Source organism: Taudactylus pleione, unplaced genomic scaffold (genome assembly GCF_031769625.1).
Source record: "Taudactylus pleione unplaced genomic scaffold, aTauple2 ptg001243l, whole genome shotgun sequence".
In the NCBI taxonomy this organism is placed as follows: Eukaryota; Metazoa; Chordata; class Amphibia; order Anura; family Myobatrachidae; genus Taudactylus; species Taudactylus pleione.
The window spans coordinates 125,713-138,065 of NW_028285643.1; the positions used below are offsets into that span (position 1 = coordinate 125,713).

Consider the following 12,353-nt stretch of genomic DNA (forward strand, 5'->3'; position numbering starts at 1 on the left):
GACACTGCAGAGGGGGTGGGGGGCAGGTTTGCGAGTTGGGGGAGGAAGCAGTGTAAATATAAAGCTGGGTGCTGCATGCGATGTCACACAGTATTCCCTGCCTGTCTGCCTCTGCTCGTCCATATAAAAGCTCAGTATAACTTCTCAGGGCTTTGGCGTTAGATGGCGTCAGACACTTTGTGACTATGGAGGTCTTCCCGCAAGAGGGGGCTCATGTGAATAGCGGAGGTACACCCATTCGCAAAATGACCATGCGTACGTGCAGACTTATGGCCGCACATGCGCAGTGTCGGAAATAGCTGATCAGAGCTGCCATCCCGGCCCCGAGCTGATTGATAAATAGCTACAGGAAATCATCATCATCCATATTGCTGTAAAACTAGGCGCTAAGGAATGATATTTAGAAATGGCCCCATCACATTATTCTTAATAAATAGGACCCCGGTCTGTAAATGAGGCCCTCAATGTCTTTTCTCAGTAATGCGTTTTGTAGTATCCTATACTTCTATTGTACGGCAGCATTTTGTTATCTCTTAGCATAAGTATGAGCAGGACGGTGAGGAAGGGGTTAACGAGCAGTGAAAACGTCCCATGCATTGGAATGACGGTGAGGAAGGGGTTAACGAGCAGTGAAAACGTCCCATGCATTGGAATGTTCTTTGTCTGTGCTGCGCTCCGCCCCTGTGCCGGGGACTCCGCCAAGTTCCCCTGATCAGCTGATGTTTGTGTTGGATGTTTTACGATCACAATCAGACAACCTGAATAGGTGCCTATATACTGTACTGTAGTGCGGCCCTGTCCTCGGTGATTGTATAATATGGCGCAGCGACGTCCGCTGCGTCACCTGCGTTACACGGGGAGCGCTGTTATTTTGTACACGGATCTCTCTGATTCATTTGTTATTATGATGCAGTATACATCTACAAAGCTTCCCTGGGGTCAAGACAGCTAAATGGTTTTACCCAACTAATTAAATATCCCCCTCCCCACATTCTGCTTCATAACTCCGTAATGGGGCCATATTTTAAACTTTACAGCGCTGATTGCGTAAATCTGAGACTGCATTGCAATGTGCTGTATGTTATAGGTGCTTTGTCTTCCCATAATGTATTGTGAGCGTTGGTTATTGTGGTGTGTGAGACGGGCATGAAAATATGGCAGAACAGACCCAGATATGTGACTACTGTACATATAACACACCAAGGATTATGACAGGGGAGAGTGGGGGTAATAAAGGATGGGGGGTTCTTATTCCACCTCTTTAAGTCATTGGTAAATATGAGAGATAATTGGAATATTTGTAGTAACTGTGCGGCCGTGTCACTGTGCTGCTGTCCATAGCCCGCAGATTATGGGTGCAGGAACCTGTATGGTCCAGGATAATGTCTACACTGTGTGAGCAGAGGGGATTAGGAGCAGTGTAACTGGGAGATACAGCAGCGTATATATCTGTATGGTCCTGTATAATGCCTACATAACACACTCAGTGCACTGTATGAGGCTGAGCTCCTGTCTGAGCAGAGGGGATTAGGAGCAGTGTAACTGGGAGATACAGCAGCGTATATATCTGTATGGTCCTGTATAATGCCTACATAACACACTCAGTGCACTGTGTATGAGGCTGAGCTCCTGTCTGAGCAGAGGGGATTAGGAGCAGTGTAACTGGGAGATACAGCAGTGTATGTATCTGTATGGTCCTGTATAATACCTACATAACACCCTCAGTGCACTGTGTATGAGGCTGAGCTCCTGTCTGAGCAGAGGGGATTAGGAGCAGTGTAACTGGGAGATACAGCAGCGTATATATCTGTATGGTCCTGTATAATGCCTACATAACACACTCAGTGCACTGTGTATGAGGCTGAGCTCCTGTCTGAGCAGAGGGGATTAGGAGCAGTGTAACTGGGAGATACAGCAGCGTATATATCTGTATGGTCCTGTATAATACCTACATAACACACTCAGTGCACTGTGTATGAGTCTGAGCTCCTGTCTGAGCAGAGGGGATTAGGAGCAGTGTAACTGGGAGATACAGCAGCGTATATACCTGTATGGTCCTGTATAATGCCTACATAACACACTCAGTGCACTTTGTATGAGGCTGAGCTCCTGTCTGAGCAGAGGGGATTAGGAGCAGTGTAACTGGGAGATACAGCAGCGTATATATCTGTATGGTCCTGTATAATGCCTACATAACACACTCAGTGCACTGTATGAGGCTGAGCTCCTGTCTGAGCAGAGGGGATTAGGAGCAGTGTAACTGGGAGATACAGCAGCGTATATATCTGTATGGTCCTGTATAATACCTACATAACACACTCAGTGCACTGTGTATGAGGCTGAGCTCCTGTCTGAGCAGAGGGGATTAGGAGCAGTGTAACTGGGAGATACAGCAGCGTATATATCTGTATGGTCCTGTATAATGCCTACATAACACACTCAGTGCACTGTGTATGAGGCTGAGCTCCTGTCTGAGCAGAGGGGATTAGGAGCAGTGTAACTGGGAGATACAGCAGTGTATATATCTGTATGGTCCTGTATAATGCCTACATAACACAATCAGTGCACTGTGTATGAGGCTGAGCTCCTGTCTGAGGAGAGGGGATTAGGAGCAGTGTAACTGGGAGATACAGCAGCGTATATATCTGTATGGTCCTGTATAATGCCTACATAACACACTCAGTGCACTGTGTATGAGGCTGAGCTCCTGTCTGAGCAGAGGGGATTAGGAGCAGTGTAACTGGGAGATACAGCAGCGTATATATCTGTATGGTCCTGTATAATGCCTACATAACACACTCAGTGCACTGTATGAGGCTGAGCTCCTGTCTGAACAGAGGGGATTAGGAGCAGTGTAACTGGGAGATACAGCAGCGTATATATCTGTATGGTCCTGTATAATACCTACATAACACCCTCAGTGCACTGTATGAGGCTGAGCTCCTGTCTGAGCAGAGGGTATTAGGAGCAGTGTAACTGGGAGATACAGCAGCGTATATATCTGTATGGTCCTGTATAATGCCTACATAACACACTCAGTGCACTGTGTATGAGGCTGAGCTCCTGTCTGAGCAGAGGGGATTAGGAGCAGTGTAACTGGGAGATACAGCAGTGTATATACCTATATGGTCCTGTATAATGCCTACATAACACACTCAGTGCACTGTGTATGAGGCTGAGCTCCTGTCTGAGCAGAGGGGATTAGGAGCAGTGTAACTGGGAGATACAGCAGCGTATATACCTGTATGGTCCTGTATAATGCCTACATAACACACTCAGTGCACTGTGTATGAGGCTGAGCTCCTGTCTGAGCAGAGGGGATTAGGAGCAGTGTAACTGGGAGATACAGAAGCGTATATATCTGTATGGTCCTGTATAATGCCTACATAACACACTCAGTGCACTGTGTATGAGGCTGAGCTCCTGTCTGAGCAGAGGGGATTAGGAGCAGTGTAACTGGGAGATACAGCAGCGTATATATCTGTATGGTCCTGTATAATGCCTACATAACACACTCAGTGCACTGTGTATGAGTCTGAGCTCCTGTCTGAGCAGAGGGGATTAGGAGCAGTGTAACTGGGAGATACAGCAGCGTATATATCTGTATGGTCCTGTATAATGCCTACATAACACACTCAGTGCACTGTGTATGAGGCTGAGCTCCTGTCTGAGCAGAGGGGATTAGGAGCAGTGTAACTGGGAGATACAGCAGCGTATATACCTGTATGGTCCTGTATAATGCCTACATAACACACTCAGTGCACTGTGTATGAGGCTGAGCTCCTGTCTGAGCAGAGGGGATTAGGAGCAGTGTAACTGGGAGATACAGCAGCGTATATATCTGTATGGTCCTGTATAATGCCTACATAACACAATCAGTGCACTGTGTATGAGGCTGAGCTCCTGTCTGAGCAGAGGGGATTAGGAGCAGTGTAACTGGGAGATACAGCAGTGTATATATCTGTATGGTCCTGTATAATGCCTACATAACACCCTCAGTGCACTGTGTATGAGTCTGAGCTCCTGTCTGAGCAGAGGGGATTAGGAGCAGTGTAACTGGGAGATACAGCAGCGTATATATCTGTATGGTCCTGTATAATGCCTACATAACACACTCAGTGCACTGTGTATGAGTCTGAGCTCCTGTCTGAGCAGAGGGGATTAGGAGCAGTGTAACTGGGAGATACAGCAGCGTATATACCTGTATGGTCCTGTATAATACCTACATAACACACTCAGTGCACTGTGTATGAGGCTGAGCTCCTGTCTGAGCAGAGGGGATTAGGAGCAGTGTAACTGGGAGATACAGCAGCGTATATATCTGTATGGTCCTGTATAATACCTACATAACACCCTCAGTGCACTGTGTATGAGGCTGAGCTCCTGTCTGAGCAGAGGGGATTAGGAGCAGTGTAACTGGGAGATACAGCAGCGTATATATCTGTATGGTCCTGTATAATACCTACATAACACACTCAGTGCACTGTGTATGAGGCTGAGCTCCTGTCTGAGCAGAGGGGATTAGGAGCAGTGTAACTGGGAGATACAGCAGTGTATATATCTGTATGGTCCTGTATAATGCCTACATAACACACTCAGTGCACTGTGTATGAGGCTGAGCTCCTGTCTGAGCAGAGGGGATTAGGAGCAGTGTAACTGGGAGATACAGCAGCGTATATATCTGTATGGTCCTGTATAATGCCTACATAACACACTCAGTGCACTGTGTATGAGGCTGAGCTCCTGTCTGAACAGAGGGGATTAGGAGCAGTGTAACTGGGAGATACAGCAGCGTATATATCTGTATGGTCCTGTATAATGCCTACATAACACCCTCAGTGCACTGTGTATGAGGCTGAGCTCCTGTCTGAGCAGAGGGGATTAGGAGCAGTGTAACTGGGAGATACAGCAGCGTATATATCTGTATGGTCCTGTATAATACCTACATAACACCCTCAGTGCACTGTGTATGAGGCTGAGCTCCTGTCTGAACAGAGGGGATTAGGAGCAGTGTAACTGGGAGATACAGCAGCGTATATATCTGTATGGTCCTGTATAATGCCTACATAACACCCTCAGTGCACTGTGTATGAGGCTGAGCTCCTGTCTGAGCAGAGGGGATTAGGAGCAGTGTAACTGGGAGATACAGCAGCGTATATATCTGTATGGTCCTGTATAATACCTACATAACACCCTCAGTGCACTGTGTATGAGGCTGAGCTCCTGTCTGAACAGAGGGGATTAGGAGCAGTGTAACTGGGAGATACAGCAGCTTATATATCTGTATGGTCCTGTATAATGCCTACATAACACACTCAGTGCACTGTGTATGAGGCTGAGCTCCTGTCTGAGCAGAGGGTATTAGGAGCAGTGTAACTGGGAGATACAGCAGCGTATATATCTGTATGGTCCTGTATAATGCCTACATAACACACTCAGTGCACTGTGTATGAGGCTGAGCTCCTGTCTGAGCAGAGGGGATTAGGGGCAGTGTAACTGGGAGATACAGCAGCGTATATATCTGTATGGTCCTGTATAATGCCTACATAACACACTCAGTGCACTGTGTATGAGGCTGAGCTCCTGTCTGAGCAGAGGGGATTAGGAGCAGTGTAACTGGGAGATACAGCAGCGTATATATCTGTATGGTCCTGTATAATGCCTACATAACACACTCAGTGCACTGTATGAGGCTGAGCTCCTGTCTGAGCAGAGGGGATTAGGAGCAGTGTAACTGGGAGATACAGCAGCGTATATATCTGTATGGTCCTGTATAATACCTACATAACACCCTCAGTGCACTGTATGAGGCTGAGCTCCTGTCTGAGCAGAGGGTATTAGGAGCAGTGTAACTGGGAGATACAGCAGCGTATATATCTGTATGGTCCTGTATAATGCCTACATAACACACTCAGTGCACTGTGTATGAGGCTGAGCTCCTGTCTGAGCAGAGGGGATTAGGAGCAGTGTAACTGGGAGATACAGCAGTGTATATACCTATATGGTCCTGTATAATGCCTACATAACACACTCAGTGCACTGTGTATGAGGCTGAGCTCCTGTCTGAGCAGAGGGGATTAGGAGCAGTGTAACTGGGAGATACAGCAGCGTATATACCTGTATGGTCCTGTATAATGCCTACATAACACACTCAGTGCACTGTGTATGAGGCTGAGCTCCTGTCTGAGCAGAGGGGATTAGGAGCAGTGTAACTGGGAGATACAGAAGCGTATATATCTGTATGGTCCTGTATAATGCCTACATAACACACTCAGTGCACTGTGTATGAGGCTGAGCTCCTGTCTGAGCAGAGGGGATTAGGAGCAGTGTAACTGGGAGATACAGCAGCGTATATATCTGTATGGTCCTGTATAATGCCTACATAACACACTCAGTGCACTGTGTATGAGTCTGAGCTCCTGTCTGAGCAGAGGGGATTAGGAGCAGTGTAACTGGGAGATACAGCAGCGTATATATCTGTATGGTCCTGTATAATGCCTACATAACACACTCAGTGCACTGTGTATGAGGCTGAGCTCCTGTCTGAGCAGAGGGTATTAGGAGCAGTGTAACTGGGAGATACAGCAGCGTATATACCTGTATGGTCCTGTATAATGCCTACATAACACACTCAGTGCACTGTGTATGAGGCTGAGCTCCTGTCTGAGCAGAGGGGATTAGGAGCAGTGTAACTGGGAGATACAGCAGCGTATATATCTGTATGGTCCTGTATAATGCCTACATAACACAATCAGTGCACTGTGTATGAGGCTGAGCTCCTGTCTGAGCAGAGGGGATTAGGAGCAGTGTAACTGGGAGATACAGCAGTGTATATATCTGTATGGTCCTGTATAATGCCTACATAACACCCTCAGTGCACTGTGTATGAGTCTGAGCTCCTGTCTGAGCAGAGGGGATTAGGAGCAGTGTAACTGGGAGATACAGCAGCGTATATATCTGTATGGTCCTGTATAATGCCTACATAACACACTCAGTGCACTGTGTATGAGTCTGAGCTCCTGTCTGAGCAGAGGGGATTAGGAGCAGTGTAACTGGGAGATACAGCAGCGTATATACCTGTATGGTCCTGTATAATACCTACATAACACACTCAGTGCACTGTGTATGAGGCTGAGCTCCTGTCTGAGCAGAGGGGATTAGGAGCAGTGTAACTGGGAGATACAGCAGCGTATATATCTGTATGGTCCTGTATAATACCTACATAACACCCTCAGTGCACTGTGTATGAGGCTGAGCTCCTGTCTGAGCAGAGGGGATTAGGAGCAGTGTAACTGGGAGATACAGCAGCGTATATATCTGTATGGTCCTGTATAATACCTACATAACACACTCAGTGCACTGTGTATGAGGCTGAGCTCCTGTCTGAGCAGAGGGGATTAGGAGCAGTGTAACTGGGAGATACAGCAGTGTATATATCTGTATGGTCCTGTATAATGCCTACATAACACACTCAGTGCACTGTGTATGAGGCTGAGCTCCTGTCTGAGCAGAGGGGATTAGGAGCAGTGTAACTGGGAGATACAGCAGCGTATATATCTGTATGGTCCTGTATAATGCCTACATAACACACTCAGTGCACTGTGTATGAGGCTGAGCTCCTGTCTGAACAGAGGGGATTAGGAGCAGTGTAACTGGGAGATACAGCAGCGTATATATCTGTATGGTCCTGTATAATGCCTACATAACACCCTCAGTGCACTGTGTATGAGGCTGAGCTCCTGTCTGAGCAGAGGGGATTAGGAGCAGTGTAACTGGGAGATACAGCAGCGTATATATCTGTATGGTCCTGTATAATACCTACATAACACCCTCAGTGCACTGTGTATGAGGCTGAGCTCCTGTCTGAACAGAGGGGATTAGGAGCAGTGTAACTGGGAGATACAGCAGCGTATATATCTGTATGGTCCTGTATAATGCCTACATAACACCCTCAGTGCACTGTGTATGAGGCTGAGCTCCTGTCTGAGCAGAGGGGATTAGGAGCAGTGTAACTGGGAGATACAGCAGCGTATATATCTGTATGGTCCTGTATAATACCTACATAACACCCTCAGTGCACTGTGTATGAGGCTGAGCTCCTGTCTGAACAGAGGGGATTAGGAGCAGTGTAACTGGGAGATACAGCAGCGTATATATCTGTATGGTCCTGTATAATGCCTACATAACACCCTCAGTGCACTGTGTATGAGGCTGAGCTCCTGTCTGAGCAGAGGGGATTAGGAGCAGTGTAACTGGGAGATACAGCAGCGTATATATCTGTATGGTCCTGTATAATACCTACATAACACCCTCAGTGCACTGTGTATGAGGCTGAGCTCCTGTCTGAACAGAGGGGATTAGGAGCAGTGTAACTGGGAGATACAGCAGCTTATATATCTGTATGGTCCTGTATAATGCCTACATAACACACTCAGTGCACTGTGTATGAGGCTGAGCTCCTGTCTGAGCAGAGGGTATTAGGAGCAGTGTAACTGGGAGATACAGCAGCGTATATATCTGTATGGTCCTGTATAATGCCTACATAACACAATCAGTGCACTGTGTATGAGGCTGAGCTCCTGTCTGAGCAGAGGGGATTAGGAGCAGTGTAACTGGGAGATACAGCAGCGTATATATCTGTATGGTCCTGTATAATACCTACATAACACACTCAGTGCACTGTATGAGGCTGAGCTCCTGTCTGAGCAGAGGGTATTAGGAGCAGTGTAACTGGGAGATACAGCAGCGTATATATCTGTATGGTCCTGTATAATGCCTACATAACACACTCAGTGCACTGTGTATGAGGCTGAGCTCCTGTCTGAGCAGAGGGGATTAGGAGCAGTGTAACTGGGAGATACAGCAGTGTATATACCTATATGGTCCTGTATAATGCCTACATAACACACTCAGTGCACTGTGTATGAGGCTGAGCTCCTGTCTGAGCAGAGGGGATTAGGAGCAGTGTAACTGGGAGATACAGCAGCGTATATACCTGTATGGTCCTGTATAATGCCTACATAACACACTCAGTGCACTGTGTATGAGGCTGAGCTCCTGTCTGAGCAGAGGGGATTAGGAGCAGTGTAACTGGGAGATACAGCAGTGTATATATCTGTATGGTCCTGTATAATGCCTACATAACACACTCAGTGCACTGTGTATGAGGCTGAGCTCCTGTCTGAGCAGAGGGGATTAGGAGCAGTGTAACTGGGAGATACAGCAGTGTATATATCTGTATGGTCCTGTATAATGCCTACATAACACAATCAGTGCACTGTGTATGAGGCTGAGCTCCTGTCTGAGCAGAGGGGATTAGGAGCAGTGTAACTGGGAGATACAGCAGCGTATATATCTGTATGGTCCTGTATAATACCTACATAACACACTCAGTGCACTGTGTATGAGGCTGAGCTCCTGTCTGAGCAGAGGGGATTAGGAGCAGTGTAACTGGGAGATACAGCAGCGTATATATCTGTATGGTCCTGTATAATGCCTACATAACACCCTCAGTGCACTGTGTATGAGGCTGAGCTCCTGTCTGAGCAGAGGGGATTAGGAGCAGTGTAACTGGGAGATACAGCAGCGTATATATCTGTATGGTCCTGTATAATACCTACATAACACCCTCAGTGCACTGTGTATGAGGCTGAGCTCCTGTCTGAACAGAGGGGATTAGGAGCAGTGTAACTGGGAGATACAGCAGCTTATATATCTGTATGGTCCTGTATAATGCCTACATAACACACTCAGTGCACTGTGTATGAGGCTGAGCTCCTGTCTGAGCAGAGGGTATTAGGAGCAGTGTAACTGGGAGATACAGCAGCGTATATATCTGTATGGTCCTGTATAATGCCTACATAACACAATCAGTGCACTGTGTATGAGGCTGAGCTCCTGTCTGAGCAGAGGGGATTAGGAGCAGTGTAACTGGGAGATACAGCAGCGTATATATCTGTATGGTCCTGTATAATACCTACATAACACACTCAGTGCACTGTATGAGGCTGAGCTCCTGTCTGAGCAGAGGGTATTAGGAGCAGTGTAACTGGGAGATACAGCAGCGTATATATCTGTATGGTCCTGTATAATGCCTACATAACACCCTCAGTGCACTGTGTATGAGGCTGAGCTCCTGTCTGAGCAGAGGGGATTAGGAGCAGTGTAACTGGGAGATACAGCAGTGTATATATCTGTATGGTCCTGTATAATGCCTACATAACACACTCAGTGCACTGTGTATGAGGCTGAGCTCCTGTCTGAGCAGAGGGGATTAGGAGCAGTGTAACTGGGAGATACAGCAGTGTATATATCTGTATGGTCCTGTATAATGCCTACATAACACAATCAGTGCACTGTGTATGAGGCTGAGCTCCTGTCTGAGCAGAGGGGATTAGGAGCAGTGTAACTGGGAGATACAGCAGTGTATATATCTGTATGGTCCTGTATAATGCCTACATAACACAATCAGTGCACTGTGTATGAGGCTGAGCTCCTGTCTGAGCAGAGGGGATTAGGAGCAGTGTAACTGGGAGATACAGCAGCGTATATATCTGTATGGTCCTGTATAATGCCTACATAACACCCTCAGTGCACTGTGTATGAGGCTGAGCTCCTGTCTGAGCAGAGGGGATTAGGAGCAGTGTAACTGGGAGATACAGCAGTGTATATATCTGTATGGTCCTGTATAATGCCTACATAACACACTCAGTGCACTGTGTATGAGGCTGAGCTCCTGTCTGAGCAGAGGGGATTAGGAGCAGTGTAACTGGGAGATACAGCAGCGTATATATCTGTATGGTCCTGTATAATGCCTACATAACACACTCAGTGCAGATCAAGCTCTCACCTGGCTCCATAAGAAGTACAATGAGGAGATAATTATCTATTTATCATGTCCATCTGCTGTGTGGGATTACTGTGTAATGGGCTCCCATGTCCTTGTCTCCTCTCACCAGCTGTTCCTGACACTTGGTAACGAGGTCAGTAACAAGTTCTGGGCGGCCAACTTCCCCCCGAGCGAAGCCATCGAGTCGTTCAGCAGCTCGGCGGAGAGGAAAACGTACATCACAGCAAAGTACCGCGAGGGCAAGTACCGTAAATACCACCAGCTCTTCGGGAACCAGGTGGAGCTGAATAAGGTAGGACGCGGAACCTCTCCCTGCGGGTTGGGGGCTATACTTTCCTTTTTACGGGGGATTCATCCTTTCTAAAAACATATTTATTGTAAATTTACATTTCTAAGCAAATATATTGTGCAGAGGTTATTCTCAAGATTAGAACATAAATCTGAGCACATTATTGTTCCTGTTATTATTACTATTATTATTACTACAGGTAGTATGCGTGTAATAGGAGATAGTGATATATCTGCTGACATTGAATAAAGTTATATATAATATGTAGACACCAAATAGCACAGCGCCACCCAGTGTTAGGGTCATTGTCTGCAATTAACGGGCATTATCTCTCCAGTAAGTACCCGTCAGATATATATCACTCCTGTTTTACTCTGAATAAAGATCTGTGAATTATATAATGTACAGTATGTAAAACAAGTACTGTAGGTATAATGGACCTCATTCAGAGTCGGTCGAAGCGGCCGCAAGGTCGTACGCAGCCGATGTTCGCTAAACTGCGCATGCGTACAGTTCGCAATGTGCGTGCGCAAACTACCCGCTATGATCAGAAATTTCTCTCTCCTTGAACTCAGCCAGGTCGGTATTTTGAGTGACAGATTGCGGCGTTTGTGGGTGGTAACAGGGGAAGGTGCTTGAAAACGGGGGAGTGGAGATCCGAATACAGGCGTGCCTCATTATGCGAACGGCGTTTTATGGGAGTGCATAATTAACAAAGTAGCGTCATGGCACACGTGACAGGGGAGGTTTTACACTGACATGATCGTAGAGCTTTAGAGAGGGTATGGTCAACCTTAAGCTCTACGACAAGTTCCGATGGATTCCGATGCTCGCGATTAATCCTTAAATAGCCGGAGATGACGTGCTATGCGTACGAGATGTGGGCGTATTTTTAGCGGTCCGACCGCATCCACCCCTTGGTCGGCCTGCTAACGATCCGACCTTTGGGACGCAACATGCGTGTGCATCATTTGCATATCCGGCCCCTTTTCCTATACGACTCTGAATGAAGTCCAATGTCTTTTTAAAGCAATATGGCCACTGTTATTCCTTTATTTGTATAACTGGTTAATAAATATCCGACGGGTCTGATTGCAAGTAGAAGGGTCATTCGCCATAAATCAGGAAAATTAGGTATTTGTACCTCCAGCTATTTACCAATGAGGGTGCTTTATGGCACCATTTAAAGCAAGGGGAACACGGGCTCTGCGGCTC

General features: G+C 46.8%; 1 protein-coding gene across 3 annotated transcripts in view; it reads left to right on the top strand.

Moving 5' to 3' along the window:
• The window catches only part of ARAP1 (ArfGAP with RhoGAP domain, ankyrin repeat and PH domain 1), a 256,390-nt gene that overhangs the window by 103,669 nt on the left and 140,368 nt on the right, over positions 1 to 12,353 (top strand). For all 3 annotated transcript variants that reach the window (XM_088462450.1, XM_088462451.1, XM_088462452.1), the window contains exon 12: positions 10,959 to 11,141. In XM_088462450.1, the coding sequence (XP_088318576.1) occupies positions 10,959 to 11,141 (183 nt within the window). The remainder of the gene's footprint in view (positions 1 to 10,958; positions 11,142 to 12,353) is intronic.